The sequence below is a fragment of the Alexandromys fortis genome, unplaced genomic scaffold (genome assembly GCF_014885135.2).
Source record: "Alexandromys fortis isolate MF-2015 unplaced genomic scaffold, M_Fortis_MF-2015_v1.1 scaffold_181, whole genome shotgun sequence".
NCBI classification, from domain to species: domain Eukaryota; kingdom Metazoa; phylum Chordata; class Mammalia; order Rodentia; family Cricetidae; genus Alexandromys; species Alexandromys fortis.
Window position 1 is genome coordinate 1805820 of NW_026068069.1, and position 26031 is coordinate 1831850.

The following is a 26031-nucleotide window of genomic DNA, read 5'->3' on the forward strand; positions in this document are numbered from 1 at the left end:
AAAAAAAAAAAAAAAAAAAAAAAAAAAAACTAAGCAATCTCTACTCAAAGCAAATAAAAAGTACTGGGGTAGATTTGAGTATTTTGGAGAAATTCTTAAAACAAAGACTGAAATCTCCATCACAAAGAGCCCAGTGCCTCATGAAAACCCTTACCCAAGAGTCATCCATTAGTTTAGTTATATTTATGACGCATTCACCATGTTTGTGGTGCTGGCAGGACAGAGTAAACCAGCTCCATCTGAGGACAAATCCCTCACTTTCTCCCTGGCTTGGGAAAAGCAGGCTTGAACAAATAAAGAAACAAACAAACCCGGTAATGTCAGATAAGGTTAATTAAGCTCTTTAAGGAAAGTTAGGTTTTGTGATTGGGTAGGAGATACTGTAGACTGCGCCGCAGGGTTTGCTGGAGTGACGGGAACTGTGACACAGAATGGAAAACAAAGAAGTGTCAGTAACAATGTAGACCTGGGGCAGCAAGGAAGAGCAGCATCAGTGGGGTCTGTGCCAGAGTGTGGCACAGAGGGAGGCCGGAAGAAGGCCAAAGCAGTGCAGACACTATGGAGACTCTGGCTTTGTGGAGAAAGCCTCAAGGCAAAGCGGTTTATTAGTAAGGCTGGGGATGTGCCCTGAACGTGAAGAACCTAGCTGTAAGCCATTGGCTGGCCTGTAACCTTGGGTAAACTGGATTAACTGTGTCTCAGATTCCTCTAGCAATCGTGAGGACACTTACCTCATGGGGATTGTTGTCATGGCTCATTTAGGACAGAGCTAAGCAGATGGTAAAATTTCAATTAAGTGCTAACATTGTTATCCTCTAATTGGCGTTTTTAGAGCACTCTGGCTGCCTTGTTAAGCGGTGCGTTTTAAGGGGGAAAGAAGCAGAAGTAGTGACGTCATTTAGGTGGCTATTAAAAATCATCCAGGTTGGGGCCACGTTTGCGTGGACAAATCTAGAATACACGATAAACTCATCAACATCCAGGATTGCTGATGGACGCCTGACAAGAGAAATAAAGGAAAAGAGACGTAAAAGATGAGAAGGGTTTTTACTGAAATGGATTGATTGGATGTTACTTTTGTAACATTATGTACTATGGGAAAGACATTACTTCTGTGGGAAAGACTAGAAAGAGCAAATGTGCTTAGGTGCACAAACGACTGTGGGCTGTGCTGGGTGTGTCTCATATCCCACTGGTATTATCACACGTGCAAACACTCACGAGGCAGAGGTATAAATTGCTGGCATACTTACTGCTGAAATGATCATGGAATTGACATGCACACCGGGAAGCAGATCTTAGAGAAGAGAAGCAGCAGCAGCTGAGCTCTGAAAACCCATGGAAATGGAAACAGAGTGACCTCCCTGTGGGATGATGGTGTGCTGTCTTGAGAATGTGGAGAAGTGGTCATGGGGGAGGCAGTTGGGGAGTCCCTTTTTCGAGGTGTTATGGGTTGGAAGAGTAAGTTACAGGCAGCAACATGGCAGTTGGATTTGGTGGCCTTCCAGGAAATGTCACTGGAGAGAGACAGAGCAGGCCAGTAAAGCCCAGAATCAGAGGGGCAGAAGTGAGGCAGACAATCATAGGTCCTTCTTATCCTTCTTTCAAGTTTCATCCTTCAAGGAGAATGAGGAGATGTGACAGTAACTGGAGCCGTCGTGTGTGACTGAGAAGTGTTCCGTTCTGGTTTGTGTTTGTAAGGTAGATGATGTGGGATTTCCCTCTGTATACTGTGATTTCCATTGGTTAATAAAGGAACTGCTTTGGGCCTGTAGCCGAGCTATAGGGGAACAGAGCTAGGCAGGGAAAACTAGGCTGAATGCTGGAAGATAGGAGGCAGAGTAAGGAAGAAGCCTTGGAGCCGCCTCCAAGAAACAGATGCTCTGAAATTTGCTGGTAGACCACGACCTCATGGTGATGCACAGATTAATGGAGATGGGTTAAATTAAGACGTAAGAGTTAGCCAATAAGAAGCTAGAGCTAATGGGCCAAGCAGTGATTTAATTAATACAGTTTCTGTGTGGTTATTTCCGTTCTGGGCGGCAGGGACAAACAAGCGGCCTCCTCCTCCAACAGGTAGATGTTACTGGCAAATGTAGACCAGGGTGTGATTTTCCAAGAAGGGAGAACTGTAAGATCTTGGAAGGCAAAACCAAGTGCTGACCTTGGTGGACAACAAAGAGGCCTCATCTTGTGGGAAGGGGAAAGGAGCTGTGAGTGAGGGCAGTCCCCAGTAGGACAGTCGCAGATACCTCTCAGTACCACGGCTGCATAGACACAGCAGGGGCTGTCCTGGCATGGTCCTTAGAAGTCCAAGACCTGTCTGGGGCGTCATTCTCCTCTTGGTGACCCTGCTGTGGGTTAGACACAGAGGAGGAAGAGGGAGTGGGCACAGGGAGAGCAGTGGGCATGGAAATGGCAACAGTTGGTGGTCCCGGTGTGCAGAGATTGTCCAAGGGGAGACAGTGGAGGCTGGGAATCAAGATGTTGTGGGTGGTGTAGCACCACACTAAGACAACCCTCTGAAAGCTGCAGATGTTAGCAGCCAGCAGCCATGGGAATTCATCTGCCCCACCCCCTTTTAAATTCTCATTGCCAGTGGCAGTAAAGCAAGGTATCAGAGGTAGAGCCTGAGGCACGTCAACTGGTCATTCAAGTGCCAGAGCTTAGGCTAGGCAGCACATCCATCAGAAGCTTTACTGAAGAAGTTAAGTCCTATCATTAAACTATAAATACATTAAAGGTGATGCACACCTTTAATCCCAGCATTGGGGGAGAGGGGGCAGAAACAGGCAGACATATGAGTTCAAGGTCAGCCTGGTCTACACAGCGAATTCTAGGACAGGCAGGGCTACACAGAGAAACCCTGTCTCAAAACCCCATGTGTGTGTGTGTGTGTGTGTGTGTGTGTGTGTGTGAGAGAGAGAGAGAGAGAGAGAGAGAGAGAGAGAGAGAGAGAGAGAGAGAGAGATGAGAGAGAGATAAGAGAAAAGGTCAGATCTAGGGTGCCAGGCCTGAGCTCTCAGATTGTAGAAACAGCAAACTAGAAAATTCAAACTTCATAATTCAGATCATCATCTTGTAAGTACTTTCGAATTATTCATAATAACAGTGTTTCCCCTAAAACTGACTATCTAGAGGAAGTCTCATCATTGTGAGTTTTAGAACACACTAAAAACAAAACAAAAAAAAATCATTACTTCCAGAAAAGAAAACTAGGTTCCATTCCAATGAACAAAAATGCTGGGCAAAAGAAAATAGCCCACTGTTTTCACAATGTTCAAAGGAAAATAATCTTGATCTAGAATTTTAAACACAATGGGGTTTAAGAACAGTCAAAATAAGGCATTGTCAAGCATCTGTTTTGGAATTTATTTCATATCCACAAGCTCTCTCTTAACTAGTTAGCCAGCTCTTTAATCTGATCCAAGAGACAACCATAGCCTATGTGTAGTAACTTAGCAGTCCAACCAGAATACAATGTACTGGCTCTAAACTTTGGAACAGATCCTGCTATTGGGACAGACCTCAGGAGGCTGAGGCAAGAGGATGGCAAATTCAGATCCACCCTAGACAACAGCCAGGTTAAGCCAGTGTGGACAATTTAGGAATATACTTTTTCTCCAAATATAAAGGGGCCTAGAATAGAGCCGTGTAGAACGTTTACCTAGCATGCCCAGGGCACCAGATTCAATATATGGTGTGGAAAAGATAAAAAGTTCTCCTTGGCTCTGGTAGGAAATTCATTAAAGGAACATTTTGAAATCATTTAAAGGCTGTTGCTAGAAGAGTGAAAAGAACGTGGTAATTTTCAAACCTGGAGTGGAGATGCAAGGAAAACATAAAAAATTAGATGGATTTGATAGTTAAGAGAATGGAGCAACAGCATAGTAAATACGGAATAATTTGAAACATATGAAGTGGCAGGTAAGAATGAAATCATAAGTATGAATGGTTTCAATTGCTAGATGAAAGATGAATGCATTTTTACAATTCTTTTTAAATTCGGTTAAACGCTTTTTGTAAGAAACCTAAATCAAAGGGTGAGTTGATGGCTTGAAAAGAAAGAGATGGGAAAGATATTCAAGGCAAATGCTAATAAAAAAGAATGCAGGAAAAAATATATTAGGAAACTCAGGACTAAAAAACTAAAATGTGTAAAAGAGAAGGAGGAACTTACCAAAAAGATGAAGTTGTCATGAGGTCCCTTATGTTGAAAACAGCTTTGAGATGTCATCAAACACATTTTACAAAATGTCATGCAAACCCAGTAAGGATATTGGGAATTTTTATAAATAAGTTTGGGTTTTTGTTTTGTTTTGTTTTTACTTATTCATTTATCACCAAGTCAAAGAGCACTACTCCCTGATTTCTCTGTCCTGTTACCTGCCCTCAGAGGCCGCAGTTGGCCCTGCGGATTCACTCAACAAGCTTTCATCCCTGGTTAGCACCATCTCAAGATGCCATCTCTCTACCTGCAGACTTTAGTCCGTCTCCACAGCATTCTTCCTCTGCTGGTGGGGCACCTTTGGGGAAAGGCTGTCCTTACTGTTGCGATTCTACAAGAACTCCATTCCTCTTCTACAGGGGCAGGAACTACCTGGGTGGATGAGGCACGCTGGGTGCCATAGTCATAGGCCTCAGTCATTTGGGATGTGACCTATCCCATCTTATTGGTATTTTGTCAAGGAGCTTTCAATGAGATGTAACCACTGGATGAAAGCTAGGAAACTATGGCTTTACAAGCTGCTCATTGCTCATCTTGGTTTTCTTTTTCTCTGTGAAGATGAAAATGAATGCAGGACCAAGCCAGGCATCTGTGAAAATGGACGTTGTATTAACATCATTGGGAGCTACCGATGTGAGTGCAATGAAGGCTTCCAGTCAAGTTCCTCAGGCACTGAATGCCTTGGTAAGCGGATCTATGAATATTTTCCTTGGTCAGCAGAGCATGTTTATGATGTCATCAGAGAACAGCTCTGCGCATGTATTTTTGTCCATTGGCCCTCATAAGCACAGTACTCTACATGCCTCGCCCCATAGGTATGCGTCTGTTAAGATGATATATTTCTAGGCCTCTGCCATGCATGCATATGTAATGTAAATAACAACCTGAAATGGTCTTTCCAAAATTAAGATTAATGAAGCTCTGTGGAAAATGTGACTTTAGAAAGACTTACACGAGGAAATGACTTAATTCCCAAAGAAAATATTTGCAGTGTGAGGTAAGCTCTGCCCTCACATTATCAATGCAAAGCAAGCGCCACATTGCAAAAGTGCAGCGGAGATTAATTTTTATATTACCGTCCAGAGAAAATGTTTTCAGAAATATTTTCTCGTGGAAAACCTAGACCTCATGGGCACGACATCACACTAAGCCAAGGCCAAAATATGTGTGATGCCGTAACCATTTGCAGTTAACGAGGGCAGCTGGAAAAGGAGGGCGTGGTCGAGCTTGTAGGAACCAGATAAGGAAGAGCGATCAACTGGCTGGTGGCTTGATGGGGCAGCAACAGGATACGTCCAACCCTAGGGAGGTTTTTGTACCTAAGACAATGTATTTTACTTTCTGTTGTCTCCACTCTAGACCTTCACTGCTAATACGTCTTTGAGGAAACAGTAAAGATCCTCTACAAAGAATACTGTTTTCTGTTCAGACGACAGGTTCTCTGGCACACTTGGCTTATAAAGCCATACTGGAGAAGAAACCCTTTCACTTATATTACTATACTATCTATAAAGTAGTGAGTCCTTTTGCTGTAGAAAACACCAGAAAATAGTGGAATAAGCGCCACGCTCATAGTATAGTCTTGAATATATTTTACAATCCCGACCTGTCATTACTTTTAGATAAAGAAAATACATATATGTGATGTCCTTTCGCTGAACTGAAAAGAGTACATGTTGTAGAACTTTTGCCACGTTTGATCATCTTTTTTAGTGTAAGCACCATGGGGGTGCAATGTCAACACAACTTTATAATCACCAAGTGTAGACTGTTGGTGCAAGATGAATACTCTCAGGGTTGAAGGTTGTGGCCGAGAAGGAGAGGATGATCATCCACTGAAAACCAGGCTGTCAGCTCTTGACCTTGACTCGTGTCTTGCTTGTGTCCGTTCCAGACAACCGGCAGGGCCTGTGCTTTGCGGAAGTCCTGCAGACAATGTGTCAAATGGCCTCCAGTAGCCGCAATCTGGTCACAAAGTCAGAATGCTGCTGTGATGGTGGACGAGGCTGGGGCCACCAGTGTGAGCTGTGCCCGCTTCCTGGAACCGCCCAGTACAAAAAGATTTGTCCTCATGGCCCGGGATACGCCACTGATGGGAGAGGTAGCGTGATGAAGGACTTGGGGCACTGGATCAGACTGGTGAATTTTACACACCCACATTAGTTTAAAAGAAGTGTGCAAAAATGATCCTCATAATGACACTTACTGGTGTGGAAGGATCCAGAAAATAGGATGAATCCCTGCCTACACTCAGGAGGCCAACATTTCTTTCAACAAGGCAAAGGTTGTTAGGAGGCTACCAGCCGCCATGACCTTTGGGATCGGAGAAGTTTGTGCCATGTTCTTTAGGACATCATTTTCTTTTAGCCTAGTTCTGTGCTTCCCTCTCCTCATCTGGCAAGTGAGGGCGATAAAGTCTCCCATAGATCTGGTGAAGGAAGAGGTCTCTTAAATTCTGGGCGGGGTGGCCTGGGGCAATAGCTCCGTTGGGTCAAGTGCTTGTCTTGCAAGCATGGGGACATGAATTAGATTCCCGCACCTGCGTTTTGAAAGGCCAGGAGTGGTAGGGAGGTGAAAACAGGCTCACTGGCCGGCCTGGCCTACTCAGGGAGTTCCACTGACTTCCACACACACACCTGTACACAGGTGTTTACATATCTATACACACCCCTGCACACAAGTGCTTACATATTTATACACACCTACACACAAGTGCTTACATATCTATACACACACCTGCACACAAGTGCTTACATATCTATACACACACACCCCTGCACACAAGTGCTTACATATTTATACATACACACCCCTACACACAAGTGCTTACATATCTATACACACATACCTCTATAAAACATTACACAAGAATATTCTTGTGATTCATATGTGTAGAACACACATAAAGGCATCAGTATTTCAGATGGAATTATGATAGGATTTCTCCTTCACATTTCTGTTAGCCTGGCTGCTAACAGCACCCTTCCTTCTGATCTAAGGCCGATGGGAACTGGAGGCCCAAATCTGTATAGTGTAGCTTCCTGAAATACATATTTAAAAAAATAGTAACTCCTACTCAGAATGCAGAATGGATAAACAGTCCAGCATAAGCCTGCAGCGTGGCCTTCCTTATTTATCTCTCTCCAGCTCTTCAGGTGATTTTGTTCTCCTCCCCAAAGCATTCCCTGAACAATGAAAAGGGACGCTGGAACTTCTGTGGGTGCTCACTGCCACCTCAGTCTGTCCTTCGTTCCTCTTCATTTCCGGTCGCCCCCACTGTTCAGACATGAACTTCTTTTCCTTTCTCTTTATTCCCTGCTGTGCAGACATTGATGAATGTAAGGTGATGCCGAACCTCTGCTCTCATGGCCAGTGTGTCAACACCATGGGTACCTTCCGGTGCTTCTGCAAGGTTGGCTACACCACCGACATCAGCGGGACAGCTTGCGTAGGTAAGAGGAGGTTGTACACAGGGTTTGGCAACTCCTGCTTCCTCCAGACCAGGTGCAGTCGGTGGAGCGCTTGTCTATGCCGCTTCCCCTAAAGGATGCTGGAGTTGTCGAGGGTGCTGTTCTTAACGATGGTGTTCTTGCCTTTTGTCTCCTTGTGTGGGGCGCAGGGTCTGCTCCATCTCGAATTCTGTGTCGTCAGGGAAACATAAATATTGAAAAATGTGCTTTTAACATTTTGTATTTAATTTAAAATTTACAAATGTGCATGTAATTGGTGGGAAAGACTTTTCTTTTGACTCCGATAGGTTTGTGTGTGAAACAGAATGCATTTCTACAGTTTTCATGAAACGAAGAACTAGGCAACATCTAGAATCTCTCCTTGTATGCAGTCTCGCTACAGCATCTTTTGGCTGTTCTACAATGTATCTTTTTATAATTTTTTTTATTGTCTGACATACACCATGTTGTGGCAAAAGGAAGGCTAGTGAATAGCCTTATTTGTTTATTTAGTTAGTTAATTAGGGTTTTTTTTTTTTTGTCTTTCAAGCATTTCTTAGTTTCTTTGCATTTCCTCAGCTTCTGCAATATCCTCTTAAATTACCTATTTTAGTAACAAGTCCCTGGCATACAAACATCGGATTTAAGAAAAGCCAACTGACCCCTCATACACATTTGACTCACGCAGTAGAAACAGCAGGCAGGAGGACCCAGGGGCAGGTTGCTAATCGAGAACTTTCTCCGTGCCGAGTCCTCCATCCCGTGAGCTCTGTGGAGGAAACAGAGAGTACCAGCTGTCAGTCCCAGACCTGGCAGTAAAGAGGTGGTTCGTCCCTGCGAGGACAGTTCAGTATGGCTTAGCAGTGAGTCTGTGAATGGCCACAATGTAGCACCACCCTGGGACCAAAAAAAAAGGAGGGAAAGTTGATGAGAGGCTGACTGGTGAACAGAGCACTCATTGGACATCTATGAGAGGCAGCGACAGGGAGCCAGTGGCTCGGAATAAACCCACTCTGGAGAGACAGTGAAGAAATGGGAGTGTCCAGAAGGCGCAAGGTGGGAGAGCTCACTGATGAAGCCTCCAGGGTCTAAGCCAGCCTAATGAATCTGAAGGAAAAAAAAAAAATTGAGCCCAGACAGTTGTCTAGACATTACAAGGTTTAGCCAAGATGTGCGCATTGATCTTCACAGTAGGCCAGTCTGCTACCTTAGAGAAAACGGTTCTGAGAGTCGTTTCTCTCTGGCTGGATGCCACTGTAAGTGGCAGAGGAAAATCAAGAAAGATGAAGTGGGAAGGTGGGGGTGGGAGAAGGGCTGGCCGCTTCGTGTAACCAGGGCTCTCACTCCTTCCCTGTTCGTGCTCCTTCCCTGTAGATCTTGACGAATGTTCGCAGTCTCCAAAACCGTGCAACTTCATCTGCAAGAACACGGAGGGCAGCTACCAGTGCTCCTGTCCCCGGGGGTACGTCCTGCAGGAGGACGGAAAGACGTGCAAAGGTGAGGGGAGCCGGCCGCCCTTGTCTTGTCTCTTGAGTAACGTTTTCATCTTAGTGATCAGAGTTGTAGCTTATCCTTCCCCGATTAAAACCGTGCTTCACAGAAAACTGCACCAGGCCTCCCATTATGGAAGAAAGAGGACCTTAAAATCTAAGTCGCAATATTTCACTTCTTAGAAATTAAAAAAAAAAAGAAAAACACAAAATGTCTGCACGTGTTCACACAAACACGCACACATAATGGTGGTTGGTTTTTTTTTTCCCCTCCAACCAGAAAACCCAAAATTACATCAAAGAAAAGTGGGTGGAACTCGATGTCATCACATTAAGCAAAATAAACCAACTTCAGGAATGGAAATACCATGTTTTCTGACATATACAGACTCTAGACTTTGTTAAAGGAGTGTAGAAATACCATAATGAAACCTAAGCTTTTGTATGCCGCCTTCAATACCAATTTTAAAAACTTTTAAAATAAAAATGTAAAAGAAAATATGCATGACATGAAAGTTGAAGAACACTCTTTGGGATATGGTCAGAATCAAGAGGGAAAAACAAGAAGAGATAATGGGGGTAAATTTGAGAAACATTACAATGATGTGTGTGTATGAAAATAGCATAATCCATGCATTCATATGGTAACTTTTTAGTTAAAAAAATATTGAAGCAAGAGTTGGAACAATGCGTGAGAAATTAGAATTCCTGTTGCTGCTTACGTCTGACTTCATCTCTCCACAGTGTTACGCTGACATTTCCTGTAGAACGGAGAAAAGTCAGTGTGTGGGTCACGTTCCGTGGAGTATTAAAAGTAATTACCATGCTAAACGTGATCACTAAAAATGGCTTCGGTGCCATACTGTGTTGGATTTTACATGGACCCTCCCAATCCTGATACTAATGGATTGAACAGATGGTATTTTCTGTCAAGCAAGGTTTTGTTTCCAACCCATATTAAAAAAAAATAATAAATGCAGGAAAAGCAGCAAGTTCTGGGCTGTTCCTGACCCTGTTTAGAGAAATGGTTTGCGTGAACTGACTTTTCACAGTGTTGCTAAAATGTGTGGAGCTCATACCTTCCACTGTAGAGGGAACTTACTTTTCCCAAATTAAGTTTCTCTCAACCGAAAATCAGATTTTGAGTTTCCTATAAGAAGAGTCTAGACATTAATTCTAAATTTCCAGTTGTTTTGTTTTTGTTTGTTTTGCTCTGGTTTAGGGTTTATTACTGTCTTTTGGGCAGGCATGCACCACCACACCCATTTGAATCTGCTAAGCCTTCCTCCATTTCCAAACTCTCTTTTTACTTAATAGTCCCTTTAATAGTACCCATCCATGTCCTAAACTACATTAAATACAAGGACTGCTTTTCCATGTTAGCTTTGAAAATGGTGGACTTGCTATGTTTTGCCCATCCAGTTCTTACTTTAAGAAAGCTTTGCCCTAGCCAGGTGGTGGTGGCACACGTCTTTAATCCCAGCGCTCGGGAGGCAGAGGCAGGCAGATCTCTGTGAGTTCGAGACCAGCGTGGTCTACAGAGCTAGTTCCAGGACAGGCTCCAAAGCCACAGAGAAACCCTGTTTCGAAAAACCAAAAAAAAAAAAAAGAAAGCTTTGCCCTAAAAACCTTTAGCCACCCTGTCCTGGCTGGTAGCCTTCCACGCTTAGGCTGTTTAATATGCACATTCAAACTCTTCCTAATAAGCATACGTGAACCTTCCTAGACTGGAGCTGAAATTTAAACCAAAGGCCCCCGTAGAAAACGCACAGTTCCTGTGGATTCATGAGACCACATTATTCATAACTGAACGGCCCCACTGATCCTCCTGGACTTCTCTGTCGTTTCAGATCTCGATGAATGTCAAACCAAACAGCACAACTGCCAGTTCCTCTGTGTCAACACCCTCGGGGGGTTTACCTGTAAATGTCCCCCCGGTTTCACCCAGCATCACACTGCCTGCATCGGTAAGGCAAATCAGAGTCGAGGTATTTTGCAGATGTCTGGTGTGGGTGCAGGGCCACAGCGCAGTCTGGCCCGAAGAAGTTGTAGGGAACATGAATGCATTTGTGCAGTGGGCACACTGTGCGGCGCTTCCACGTGACATCCTGAGCTGTGGCGTCAGATGCAGAAGCCCTCAACACTCTTTTGTGTTGAGGGCAGTGCTTCAGTTTGCTCAGATAAAGTATAATGAAAGGCTAATAGTCATACTGGGATTTTTTCAGTTTTCATTTAGAAGGCACATGTTAAGAGATTCTTAGTCTATGTTATCCAAAGTGGTGCCTCTAGTAACTCTAAAATACACTCTGGTTTCAAGTCCCTGACAAATGCGCTTCTTATGCTACTCTTGCTAATAAATTCAGACTTAACATTGTCTAAAACGCTTTCTCCATGCAATGGAAACTTGAGCTTGTACCCATCTGCTCATTCCATGCAGAGAGATTTAGTTGACATACTACACACCAGAATGCTTGACTCTTTCCATCCATCTTGTTGCTTTGCTAGACAATAATGAATGTGGGTCTCAGCCTTCACTTTGCGGAGCAAAAGGAATCTGTCAAAATACTCCTGGGAGCTTCAGCTGCGAATGCCAAAGAGGGTTCTCCCTTGATGCCTCTGGGCTCAACTGCGAAGGTGAGTTCATGTGCACAGGAATCCTTAACGTCTGTCTGGGCTTCAGAAACGGCTTAGCACATAAAGCATGTGCCGTGCGCGCCTGAGGACCAGAGTTCAGGTCACCACCAGAACCCAAGTAAATGCCAAATAGTCATGGTAATCCCAGGGCTCTAGGGGCAAGAATGGGCTCTGTGGAGCAAGGTGGAGAGCTAGACGACAGGAATCGACACGCTCGGACTTCAGCAAAAGACCCCGCCTCCATTTCCGTGGGGGAGCACAGTAGAGGAACACCCACAAACACACACACACACATACATGCACATACCTCCCTGTGCGTACACATGCACCTTTACACATAAGACCATGCATGCACACATACATGTATACCACATACAAAGACACACACAAAACTAATAATTAACTGGGTACAGGGCCTGATGACTGTTGTCCTTTTGTACACGGAAGCCCCTGCCCCATGCTCTTTACTCGTGGGAGCATGAAATAAGTGTTTTTTTTGTTTTTTTTTTTTTTCCAAAATCAGAAAGAACACTGACTGGGAGATAAGTAAGACTCATGGGTCTTGAGTGTTTCCTTGGCAGATGCTCAGGTATAGGAAGATGAACATGTTAATGTTGAAGGCCTTCTCACATCTATATCTTTAGAATGTATTGCAATTTATAGTATTGAGTTAGTCTTCCTTTTTAAAGTTATTCCTAGAAATATATGGTTTTCAACTCTAGACACATTCAAATTTTTAAAAATGTTCCTTGCGAGAATTATAGGACTTTCGTATTATTTTTCAGTCTTTTTTTTTTTGCTTTAGAAAATTTTAATTTTAATTTTGTATTTGAAGTCAATAGACATTGAAAGCGTTCTGAACCTACAGCTGCTTGCCATGTGTGAACTCAGCTCACAACCATCCACATAAGATACCGTTTATTAATTATCCATGTAAATTTGTTACACACACATCAGACATGCCAATTTTACTTCACTCTTTTGGGGTAGATTTCAAAGCCTTAGTTGTCATTCCAAGAGTGTATGCATATATTAACAAAGAAATTATTCCATATGTATCATACCACATCTTGCCTAAAAATAACAACATATTCAAAGACTTAAAAAGGCTTTGCATCTAATTAGTCTTGACCAACAAAAAAAAATTCTGCATGCAAAGCCGTTGTACCTTGTAGATATATCTTCATGGCTTTTGTGTCTTCCCCACAATGAGGATTACATGTGAATCATTTTGAATCAACTAGAATCTGTAATGTCTGTAATGTACATATATGTGTGTATATGTATTATGTGTATACATATATATAATTTACCAAATAAATCATACCATATGGAGCTAATCAATTCAAAATCCTCCATATTTGTGGTTACTATGGTTGATTTGCAGAAATTAAGCTGTTGTTCAGAGCACTGATGTGCCAGGGTCTGGTGGACGGCACTAACAATGAGGCGGTTTCTTATCGCAGCACTAACGAAGCTGGGGCAGGAAGGCCCAGTCTCTCTGCACGCCATGCCTTGTTTGTGTGTCCCCTTAAAGGCTGTGTTTGGAACACACTGAACAAGGGACCGTAAAGACCGTCCTTGGGTTGTTTTTGCAGATGTCGACGAATGTGACGGGAACCACAGGTGCCAACATGGCTGCCAGAACATCCTGGGTGGCTATCGGTGCGGCTGCCCACAGGGGTACATTCAACACTACCAGTGGAATCAGTGTGTTGGTGAGCGTTCCCGGGGAACTTACTTTTCCCCCTTTAGTGTTAGTGGTAGAGCACTTGCCTAGCACAAGTCAAGCCCAGGGTTCCATGCCACCTCTGCTCACTGTGAGAAAGGTGGACGGGGAAAGTCTGCCCAAAAACACTGATGCACACCGGGGGTTTATTCTACTAGGCCCTGTACTTGTGACATGATCCAGGATAAACCTGTCTCTGGAGTATTTAAAGGCACATCAGCTACAGGTGTAGTCATTTTCTCTCTTTGGTGTACTGTGAGGCTTCTGAGGATGGCGTCACAAACGTCTCCCTTCGCCCTGCTTTTCTGCTTTTCATCAGTAATCTGTGAGGTTTAGGCTGCGGAAGAACTCCTCGTGCCTTACCCTCTTAGAAATCTAAAGGACCCTTTCCTTCCTTTTTGAGACAGGGCATCATATAGTTCTGTAGCATGCCTAATAAAAATCCAGAAACAGATATTGGGGTTCAGCCTGAAGGTCAGAAAAGCAAAACAGCCAGCCTCTGGCTCTCACCTCTACTTCAGTCTGAAACGATGATCCTGCCCCCAGGAGTCTCAGAATGAGACTGTGTCTGAGAGCTGTCTCCTCCCATTTTATATTTCTCTCTAGTGTGGGATTAAAAGCATGCATCACCACCGCCCCATTTCTATGGCAAACTTGCGTGGCTACTGGGATTGAAGGTGTGAGTCACCACTACCTGGTCTGTAAGACTGTCCACTGGGGCTGCTTTACTCTCTGATCTTCAGGCAAGCTTTCTTTATTAAAATCCAAATGAACTATCACTACACAGGCCGGGCTTGTCTATAGCTTGCTATGTAGCCTCAGGCTGGCCTGCAACGTCTGCTTCCCAGGGCTGTGACAACAGGCATACACCACCATGCCTGGTCAGGAAGTATAAGAACTGAAGCCAGTCCATCTGTGCTCTCCTGTCATGCAGCTTTAATAAGAACCGTGACGGTGTCTTAACATAGAAAAGGCGACTAGTCTCAGCGAGTGCCGCTGACCACTCCAGAAAAAAACACTTACGAAAGAAAACACACAGGCATTCCATTTTATTCTTTGCATTGGTCATAATCATGGAAACCACTGGTCAAAAACTCACTTAGCATATGCCCAATTTCTTGGTTCTATTCGAACATACTCCATAGCTGCACTGTCCAGCACATCTTGAGAGTAGAAGCTTGCCTTCCCAATCAGAAGGGAAATGAAGCTGCCACCCCCCCACACACCGCAGAGAATGGCAGGATGCCTTCTTGCCTATGAAGTGATTTAAGCTACTACACACATCACTCACTCAAATGTAGTGTAACGATCCACCAAACGAACTGACTCGGTTTGGTCTTTTATGTTCTTCTCAAAAGAATTTCCTAATGACAGCTCAATGAGCTGCGAAGAAAGCACACACGGTCGGTCTGTGAAGTTCTTATCTCGACTGTGGCCTCCTGCCAGGCCAGGGGCAGATGCTTTACTGCACCAGCAATGCATAGCTGTGGGAGGAAAGGCAGAGGCAGCCCGTGATCTAGAGCAAGGGAGAATGACTATATGTGGGCAAGTGTCACAAATGAAAACCATTACGTTATACACTAACTTTAAAAATTATTTAAAAAAATTAAAGACCTGCAGCTGGGGAAATTAAGGGGTAAAACTAAGTTTTTCGATGATTACCAAAGCAATGAATGAAGTTGCCAATCAAAATTTTTTCATAAATATAATACACTTCCTTTTTTCCTTCAAAGAAAATGTGTATGTGTGTGTGTGTGTGTGAGAGAGAGAGAGAGAGAGAGAGAGAGAGAGAGAGAGAGAGAGAATGTCGTAGAATTGCCTAGGACCTGATACATTCATTCATATACTTAGGCCAAGTGCTGGCAAGCTCTTTACCATACAGACAATGGTGGTTTTGACTATTAGAGATGGTGTAGAATTTTATTAGATTATCGTGTTTCTAAACTCCCAAGGCCATCATTTTAGTAAGGACTGTAGGCTTCTCGGTTAGCTCTGCAAAACATAAGACGAAAGGATCATTCTCTATAAGTTATCTCACAGGGAATTCTTGGGTTTAAAGGGAGTTTAAATAGAAATGATAGCACATACAAGTCATGGATTTAAGCTTTTATACTTCTGAAATGACCTATAAACATCCAGTCCAAAACTTTCTGTGCAGGCTTCTAGTAACTGTGGAGTTTCTATTTGAAATTGCCTGAGTGATATTTGAAAGGATAAGGTACCATTCCCGTCGCCTTTCACGAATTCCTTGAGTTAGGTGCTCTAGCTTAGGCTGTCTGAGCCCTGACCAAGACCCGTGTGCCTTCTGACGAGAGAAACACATTGAGCAGGGCAGCGGCGCCCGCCAAGAATGAGGTGTGGGAATGTGTGCCCTCAATCCCAGCACCCACAGACTAAAGCAGGAGAATCCAGGGCCAGCGAGACCCAGAAAGAATGGGGATCAAAAGTACATAAGCAGGTCTTCCCAATTGCAAGGGTTGGTTAGGAGCTTTTCTTTCCTAAAATGGTTATCTCTAAACAGCCACTCCCTTGGTAGACAAGCAGAGACTGATTTCCAAGGTTCTGGGTCCTCCCAAGGATTCAGCTGGCCTCTGATAAAGCCGGCACTCTTCTTGCCCTTAAACCATGTAACAGTTGGAACATTAGCTCAGATACTTGGCAGAAATAGAGTGAAATTACTCCAGCCAGGAAGCTAACAAAAGCAACAAGTTCGCATAAGAAAAAGAACCATGACAAAGGTGAGATTTTCTGTGACTGCTGGTATCAATGCCCTGTGATGGCAGGAGGCTCTGAAGAGGACTTTCAAGGAGTTTTCTCAGAGGCCTCTAGTGCACAGCCGAAGCTGTCAGTCTGTGCAGCAAACTCTTGTCAAGCGGACAGAGTCGTAAGTTTATGGTACTGCTCATGTTGCCACCAATTGAAGGAAAGGAAAAGTTCTCTTGAAAGTGTCCATTTTGGAAAAGCCTTTCCCAAACTCCCACTTTACTAAGTTTACCACTTTTAGTAAGTTTCCTGTAAGTTAGCCCAGGGAATCAAGAGAACGTTTAGAACATAGACTGTCCAGATGTAGGGAGCATTCCCAACCCCTGACACGTACTGTGACTGATGAGACTTGAAAATGCATGATTCTTACAAACCCTTGCCCGTGAAGAAAATGCTTCAGTATGCAAATTTTTTGCCGTTTACTGCTGATCGCTTTCAGTTCCTTCTATAGTGTAAACTTCTCAAAAATAATCCCAACATAGCCTAGCAAGGCGTTTTAATTCACAGCATATCTCAAACAAGGCCATACTTTACTAAACACATACAATGTTATCATGCTATATATTTATAGCATGTAAATATGAGATCTTTCAATGCTTCCAGAGACATTATCCTGTTCTAAAATGTTCTTGTAAGCGGAATATTCAAATTCAATTGGCTTTCTTGGTAATTTTTCGTCCTAACACAATGCCTGAATGAAGTCATTGTGGGAACATGGCATTAAGTTATAATCTAATTTGGATGCCGTGTTAGAAGACAAATATGGCATGTTCATGTGAGAACTAATTATCAATGGGGATGAAGCTTTGGGGCAGAATCCCAAGTCTCTCAAATATAGAAATAAAACACTGGCCACATTCAGGTCCCATGAAGCCAAGTTACTGAGAATTTATGTATTTTCTCTGCGTGTAATAAAGGCCGGGGATTTCACACATTAGGTAATCCGAGCATATTTTATATTCGATGACTCATAGTTCAACGCTTAAGTTGTCTCATTTAATTCTAAAACTATGCTCATTTCATTAAAATGCACCTACTACCTGCCCTTTGGGTAGCCTCTATCCTGTGCTTAATGAAGTTCAATTTCCTGTCTAGCAGCCTCTGCTGAGTCCCATCTCCGTCTAGGAGATCTCATGAGCCACTGCAGGTCCCTGCCCCCACACCCTGTAATCGTTGTGTTCCCTGGATACGTATACTCACAGATGGGCCTGTTTCCCCACCTGGGCTGAAATATGTCCACAGACACTCTACACTCCATATTCAGTCACAAGAATGGAAAGAATTCCCTGCACCAGATGTGATTTGTGCCCAGGGTGAAATCTGGGTTATAATAAAGCTCAAAGGAGCCAAACCCAGGGCGATCTATCAAGCCAACAGTTAAAGGCAAGCTCATAATTTCCAAAGTCAAAAGCACCGTGGGGCCTTGAATCGGTGATAACAGCAACTGAAAACAGACCTGAGATGGTCCCACGGGCCAAAGCTGAGCATTTAACGGTTAAGAGCTCGGTGTCAGCTAATGGCGGGATGCAACCCTCGCGGAAGGCGCGGTCTGCACCAGGCAGGCTCCGGAGCAGTTAAAACCAGTCTTGGTTCAACAGAGTCAAGCAGGGCCATTTCCAATATTTTCATAAAAGGCTCTGAATTTTCCATCGACTCCCTCTCCCATATCCACAAAGGCATGGGGACGTCCTGAGGGGCAGTTGACACAAATGTTGATAATAAAATCACACATACCCTTTTATCACGTCAGCTGAATGGCTTCAGTGTGTCCCTCCCCTCCCGGGGACACATGCAACACCTACCTACCCCAATAGTCTCAGCTGCCAGCCCCCAGGAGAAACCCCATACCCAGCGGCCATTATTCCCACTTCTTCCCTCCCCCAAGCCCTGGCAATACCAATCTTCTGTCTCTAAACTAATGGCGTTAGAAATAACCCTTTGTTAAGAGAACAAAAGGATTATTCATTAGGTAAACTGCAAATATTGGTCCCTAAGAGCTACCCACATACTCAGAAACAATACAAATAGAATGAATGGAAAAGGGTGGTGTGAGGTTTTGTTTTCTTTTGTTTTGATTTGGGGTTTTTGTTTTTGCTTTTGCCTTTAAAGATGTGTTTTTGAAGTTTTTTTTTTAGTTAACTCTTTGACTGCTTTGAAGTCAGTCAAAACAGTGTTTTTTGAAGTTCTCTATTTTATAAACTGATAGGCCCGTGGAGACCACTCCCCCCGCGTCATCTTCCTTGTCCAGGCCCCTTCCCCGTGTAAATGCTTCTTTCTTTCCTCGGACAGATGAGAACGAGTGCTCCAACCCCGGGGCCTGTGGCTCCGCTTCCTGCTACAACACCCTGGGGAGTTACAAGTGTGCCTGCCCCTCCGGGTTCTCCTTTGACCAGTTCTCCAGCGCCTGCCATGATGTGAACGAGTGCTCCTCCTCCAGCAACCCGTGCAGCTATGGCTGCTCCAACACGGAAGGGGGCTACCTCTGTGGCTGCCCGCCTGGCTACTTCAGAGTGGGACAGGGGTAAGGCAGCCGTGCTTCCCGCCCAAGAGATGGAAGTGTTGGGATTTGGGCACCAGAAGTGAGAGTCACTTCCTTTGTAAAGAGCCGAGGACTTGAGTTATCACTGTTTGCTTCTTGTAAGGGCTGCAACTGATTCATTCCTACTCAAGGCCGGATGAAGGCTTATGCAGCGCGTGTGTTACTGCAAGAGGTCGACGTGGAAATGACTTGTGTTTTTTTGTTTGTTTTTTGTTTTTTCTGATGCTGAGCCCAGCAACCTCTGAGGAAGGACTTCATCTCTTTCTTTTTCTCATCTGGTTTTATGTAGTCCAGGAAGGGAACAGTCCTTCTCTACAAGGCTGGCTCCCCTTGGGCAACTGACTTTAAATCTTCCCACTCGTGACTGAGTGCTAGCTCCACACACCTTTCTACCCAGGGGGTGTTCTTCAGTGACGCAGAAGATGGTAATCTAGAGATAGGGACCATCTCCTTTGAAAGAGATCGTAGACGAGGCAGCACTAAGGGGCATGGACCAACCTTCCCCCAACTGCTATACCATCACATGTAACAGAAAAAGTCTGAGCCTAGCACAGGTCTCTTCAGAGCCAACACATTGCCTCTTCTTGCTAAGTAAAATAAGAATTCAGAAATGCCAGCTGCTAAAGCAGGGATCTCTGTCCTGGGCAATAAGAACCAGCCTCAGGCTTACGAAGCAGCAGAGTTTTCTCTTACCGTTGTCTTTGGACGTCCAGTGCTGCTTTTTGGTCCTTAAGCAAATCTACCTTTCCGTGCTTGGGTCTAGTTCAGATTTCAAGCTGAGGCAGCGCAGGGCTCGTCCTCAGAATTTTGTTGTTTCAAACCAAGGGGAACTCTCACTCTCTGTGTGGTAAAGAACAGAACCACGAAGATGGGGTTTTGTGATTAAGAGTCTAGGGCAGTGGTTCTCAACCTTCCTAATGCTGTGAGCCTTTAATGCAGTTCCTCATGTTGTGGTGACCCCACCCTCAACCATAACATTATTTTCATTGCTACTTCATGATTGTAATTTTGCTACTGTTGTGAATTATAATGTAAACATCTGTGTTTTCTGATGGTCCCGGGCGAACCCTATGAAAGGGCCATTTGACATTCCCTCAAGAGGTTGAGAAACAGTGGTTCAGCGCTTGCTCCATGGCTTCCATGTTTATGAAGGCTCTTTGGACTTGCTGAGCTGACAATAATGTCTAATCGTGTCTCTTCCTCACGAACAGCCACTGTGTCTCGGGGATGGGCTTCAACAAAGGACAGTACCTCTCTTCGGACGCGGAGGTGGATGAGGAAAACGCCCTGTCCCCAGAAGCATGCTACGAGTGTAAAATCAATGGCTACCCCAAGAAAGACGGCAGGCAGAAGAGGAGCGCGCAGGAGCCTGAGCCAGCCTCAGCTGTGAGTAGACCCAGAGGAGAAACCCTGCTTTGCCAAAACGAGAAAGGTTTCCCACGTCAGCTTGTCACGGTGCCATTTATAGGCTCTCAGCTTCAGCACAGTTCAGTCTGTCTGCATAGTTAATGGGTCCATTGGCAGATCCAGTGTGGCAAAGATAAGAAAATTAAAATTGGTTGGGATGACGTCTAAAACACAAAGCTCTGAGGAAGACAACGATTCAGTTCTAAGTCCACTTGTCTTAATTTGTGCCACGAAGTAGAAGATGCCCACTTGAGAAATAATTATTTGGAAATAATTCATACGTGAAATGATTCTGAATTTTCCCAGTTATATACAAGACACTGTCGATTTTAATTTTCCAGTGGGTCCCCCAGCCCGGTCACCTGCTCTGTGTTTATAGGTCTGACCCATCATAAACTTTTGTTTTCCATTAATTTTCTTTTGTCAAGAACTAGAGGTCCGACTTTCCAGCCTCCAGTAAGTAAGGTTGGACCAAGGCTGCCTGGGTTTGGATCTATTCCTCAGCCCTTGTGTCTTATAGGACACATGCTACTAACTCTCAGAGATTAATAACCCACAAAGAAGGATACTGGTGATTTCCCTGAGGCCCGAGACAGTATGATTTCACAAGTCACCTCTCTTTCCAATTAATATTGCTGAGAATTGCTCCTGCCAAAGACAAAACAAAACAAAAACAACCAAAAAAAAAAAAAAAAAAAAAAACTACAGTCACCAACTAACTGGCTGTGTCAGTTGGCAGCTTGTCTCAGTTTTCTCCGTCCCCGAACTTTTTCTTATCTATAGGACTATGCTAATTTAGCCCCAAAATCTCTGATAGCATTTTAAAATAACGAGTTAATGTTACATTTACTTTTAAGTAGACTGAAATATTCAAGGATGTGCAATCTTGACAAATCATTCATCAAGATATAAAGCCTTCCCCTTGCGGTACATGAAACATAATTCTGTCTAAATAATGATGGGTTCCTCTTAGCTATCATAGCCACAGCCTCACCCGAGCACAAGCCCACATCAAAGCATTATGGCTTTTTTGGTGTGTCTAACTAAAGCGCAGTCCTACCTCACACCCCAGCGGACACATTCGGGTCCTGTTATCTGGGCCCTAAGCGCTGGCTTTCACCCATCTTGGCTCGGACCCAGTGTGTTCTGAGACCCTTTGCAAACTCAGAGCCCAGCCTTGAGCGTGATGGTTTCTGTGGGTGCACGACCTACTGTTGAATAGTCTTCTCATTTTGACCCCAGAAAAGATCAAATTTAGACTCAACTTCTTAACTTGTCCTTTTCTTCTTTAAAATGTGGGACAATTTCACAGAGGTACGAAATGCGTAATGATCATATCGACCCCCCATTTCTGCCTTCCGGCTCCCTGCAGAGCACCTCCCGACACAACCTATCCCCCTCCCCACTTCTTTAGCTAATGTACCACTGGATATACTTGTATCCAGTGCGTGCCCATAGGCGTGCAAGTACGTGGCCATCCCCTGAAACATGGGCAAACTACGAGGGGCCACGACACCAGATCACAATGACTGTCTCTCAGTTTAAAATTACTGAGTGATAAGTACCATATCCTATAAACTCATCAGAAGACCTACCTATGTGGCCTAAGTCCTGTAACTTTAATGATCTTGTTGGGGCCAGGTGAGAATCAGGAAGATTTGCAGGGGGGGGGGGTCTTCCTCCACAGGATGAAGCTTTGTCCCACCTCTCTTTACAACAGCCTCTTTGACAGCCAGACAGACAGGGAACAACCTAAACTTACCACTGTGACTGTCACCCACCAGCCACTTTGGGTGGCTTTGGAGTCCACTGTGTGCCCTGTAAAAACTCAAATGTGTCCGCGCTCTTTCCCCCAGCTGGAGCACATCAGCCTAGATAGCGTTGCCATGGACAGCCCAGTCAGCATGAAGTTCAACCTCTCTGGCCTTGGCTCCAAGGAGCACATCCTCGAACTGGTGCCCGCCATTGAGCCCCTCAACAACCACATCCGCTACGTCATCTCCCAAGGGAATGACGAAGGCGTCTTCCGAATCCACCAAAGGAACGGGCTCAGCTACCTGCACACGGCCAAGAAGAAGCTCACCCCCGGCACCTACACACTGGAAATCAGCAGCATCCCACTCTACGGGAAGAAGGAGCTTCGGAAGCTGGAGGAACACAATGAGGATGACTACCTCCTGGGGGTGCTGGGGGAGGCTCTCAGAATGAAGCTGCAGATTGAACTGTATTAGCCCTTGGCAGACTTGGGTCCCACCCAGCTCAGACCCCAGCACTGCCAGCCTGCAGACGTGTTTGGAATGTCAGTGACTAATTTTAAATAGAGGGAAAGAGAAAAAAAAAAAAAGACTTCTGTTCCTTTCCTCCCTGATTCAGACTTTGGAATGTCGACCCTCACAGGGAGGAGTAATTTAGGCTCCAGTATGGCCAAAGATTTGAGTGCAAAGGCAAACATAGTTACTGTATTTTTTATATAACTTCATTTTAAAATATATTGAAAAAAAACCTAAATATTCAAGAGATCAGCATATGGCACTAAATGCACAAATAATGTGAGCTTTCTTCCTCTTAGCAGTCTGGAACACTTTGGGTATTTTGCTATAGTTGCTAATTAAAAAAAAATATAGATGTTTATTTATTTTAATGCAGTAATATATGGAGAAATGAACAAACTTATGTAAACAAAAAGGGAAACTCGCTTGGTTTTCTTTAGATTTATAAATTTGAGCTATTTCTTTTAGAGGTGCTTTGAAAAAAAAAAAATCCAGTACATTCAAGAGATGTTTCCTTTGGTTTCTCTGCCAGCCCTCCAACTGGTATGCCCCTGACTATTCGGAGCTGAACGGGCAGTGTAATCGAGATTTTAAAAGACGCGAATGTCGTTTGATCCTATCCAAAGATGAAAGCCAGAGCAGCTCACGTGACAGTGTTTCACAGCACCAGACTCCGCCAGGCAACAGTGGAGGAAACTCAACCTCTGTAGCAAAATACCTTGACTGCTTGTGAGACCATTAGCATTGCAGGCCAAACTGTACTGTATTTCCTTCTCCTAACCTCAAGGGACCACATGTGCTGCCCACAACACCTCATTCTTACCAGGGCGCGCTGCACACTTGTGGTCCCCCAGGCAGCTGAAGAACGGCTGTTCCTCGGAAGAGGAACACCTGGCGTTCTGTCGTGTTTGGTGCTGTCGTCGATGAATGGTGCATTTATTAGGTACAAGCTATTTCAGGATTGCCATATGTGCAAACAATCATGCCACGCAGCCAAGGAATATATGTTGATGTTTTTTTTCTTAAAATCCATGTGTTTTTTTTTTTAGAATTTTTCATTAATACTGTAGTTATACACCATATGCCTCATTTTATCATAGCTTATTGTGTATGAAATACCTTTGTAAAATGAACTGATGTTTAGCTTGCTTTAGCCATTTGAAAAGATGCTCCACCAGCAGGTCCCAGTAAGAGCACATGTCCATGTTCTCCTCTTCAGAGAACCCATCCCTGGACCGGCGTTGAAACCTCATCCATGAAATGGCCGAAGCGCACACAGACTTCCAATCATCCCTCTCACGCCTGTGTCGACCAAAGAGTAGTAACCAGCTATATCCAATGTTTGGGGGCTTTTTTTTTGTTTTGTTTGTTTTTAAAAAGTAAAAGAAAAACAATGTAAATTTGTAATCAAGTGTTTGTGAGGAAAATCTTATGGATTTTGGTTGTGTTTGTTTTTGTAGGTCTATGTATCAAATATGACACTTGTCTGGCAATAAAGCTTATTTTGGGGTACTTTTATGGCCGAGTTTCCTGAGACTACAATGGCTGGTACCTTTGTGGGAGGCCCCGGGGACTTAGCCTCACGGGGATATGTACTAAAGAACTGCAAACGCAGTTAGGAGGGTTTGCTTTCAAGTCCTGGGCATATAGGAAAAGGTAAGGAAAGCAGTTGGGAGTATTCAATCCTACCTGAATTCTAAGCTCCTTGGGACCCAGTTTTGCAGTGACCTCAAAGCATTTCCCTTCCTCCACCAGTAAATCTGTGGAAGCTGTCATACTAAAGCATCCTGAAGTATCTGTAAGAGAGTAAAGAGCAAAGTCTCTACTGGAGCCAAGTCTTTTTTTTTTTGTTTTGTTTTGTTTTGTTTTGTTTTGTTTTTTGAGACAGGGTTTCTCTGTGGCTTTGGAGCCTGTCCTGGAACTAGCTCTGTAGACCAGGCTGGTCTCGAACTCACAGAGATCCGCCTGCCTCTGCCTCCCTAGTGCTAGGATTAAAGGCGTGCGCCACCACCACCCGGCTGGAGCCAAGTCTTTAAGCAAAGCAAACAGCAGGCATATCTCAATGAAAATGGGACCTGCACCCAAATGCCATCCAAACCTATCTCCTTCAGTGCTTCAGTCCTTCACTCTACTCTGTGAAGTGAACAGATTTAGCAGGGGATTGAACATGAACCCTCCTTTGATACGTTTCTAAAATGGACAGAGACACACATACACACACACACACACATGTTTCCAAGACCTACGAGTTAATTCAATCCGTGGTAGGATTTGCACACTTAAGTGTTTTGTACAAGGAATAAGAAAACAAGGGAACATTATGACTGATCTTAATTCTGTCCTTTGCCAACCAGAAATTAGCTGTGTGGTGTAAGAAAAGTGCTTGCCTCGGGGCATCCTCTAAAGCCCAACACGCACGCGCAGCTTCATCTGGCATCTATTAAAGCTCCAGCGTGAGCTCTGTAATGTCCAATGACCTGGAACCGAATCTGACTCCGGCTCTGAGTAGCAAGCAACAAGGCTCTTGGTTTACCTTAAACCTGCTCATGAGGACGTTTGAAAACCTACACTGCTGGGAGCTTCATGCAGAAGATAAAAGGCATTAGGCATGTTACACAGAAGAATGTGTTAGAAGAAAGGGATTCCAAAAAGCTTTTCCCAAGCGTGATCCTTACGGGCATCTCTACCTTCTTTATGGCAGCTGTACGTCATACCATCTTTCGTAGAACTAACCACCCGGGATGTCGTAGGTAGCATTATCTTATTCCCGTTCCCATTTTAATCCGAAATTTACTGAGCGTAATTCTTAAAAAAAAAAAAAAAAGAAAAAAAAGAAAAATACAATGTTGACTCAGGAATCTAAACCAAACCCAGTGACTATATTCACTAGGGATAATGGTCTTCAGGTGACAGGAATTCTCTCCCCACGTGCTTTGTGACGTAGAGCTCTTGAGACGCTTGTCCTGCTTAGTTCTTTTCCTTGTTGCTGCACCTCACACTGCGTGGACCTCAGTCACATCTACACCTGAACTCTGAACTTAGTTCAGAGAAGCATATAAGTGACAATTCATTCAAATATCTGTTGGGATTAATGAGTCCTGCCTGCAGCTGCTCTTCCCTGTCTAGAGCCTTGTAATTAATGTTACTAGAAGCTGTGCCTAGCCTAGAGGATCAGAAGATGGTATTTTCACCTGTTGGCCATTGACTGCAGTGTATTTAAGCCTCCATGGTGCTATTAAAGATGGGCTTTTGGTACCAGTGATTGAAGGTCTGTGTGTCGGTCTGTCTCTGTGTGAGTATTCTCAACCTCCAGCCCCTTTCCCGAAGCTCACGAACTGGGGTCTAGCGCAAAGAGCGCAGACCTGGGCCTCGCTGCACAGCAAACATCTACTCTTGTTTTATTGCCTCAGGATTGGGAACGGTACCCATCACACTGTCCATTCTCTGAGGCATTATTTGGCTTTAATTATCTTGTTTTGCAGAATAGAGCCTTTGTGTTAAAGGTGAGACACATACCTAAAC

At 44.2% G+C, this 26031-nt stretch overlaps 1 protein-coding gene across 2 annotated transcripts in view; it reads left to right on the forward strand.

Moving 5' to 3' along the window:
- Positions 1–24027, forward strand: part of Fbn2 (fibrillin 2) — a 189210-nt gene extending 165183 nt beyond the window's left edge. Inside the window, exons 56-65 of one of the 2 annotated variants that reach the window (XM_050120901.1) lie at positions 4787–4912; positions 6123–6329; positions 7555–7680; positions 9052–9174; positions 11018–11134; positions 11673–11801; positions 13400–13519; positions 18583–18814; positions 20044–20218; positions 22096–24027. In XM_050120901.1, coding sequence (XP_049976858.1) covers positions 4787–4912; positions 6123–6329; positions 7555–7680; positions 9052–9174; positions 11018–11134; positions 11673–11801; positions 13400–13519; positions 18583–18814; positions 20044–20218; positions 22096–22470 — 1730 coding nt within the window. In that variant the 3' untranslated portion in view covers positions 22471–24027. The remainder of the gene's footprint in view (positions 1–4786; positions 4913–6122; positions 6330–7554; positions 7681–9051; positions 9175–11017; positions 11135–11672; positions 11802–13399; positions 13520–18582; positions 18815–20043; positions 20219–22095) is intronic. The other variant, XM_050120902.1, reaches the window with a different exon arrangement.
- The last annotated feature ends 2004 nt before the right edge of the window (positions 24028–26031 follow it).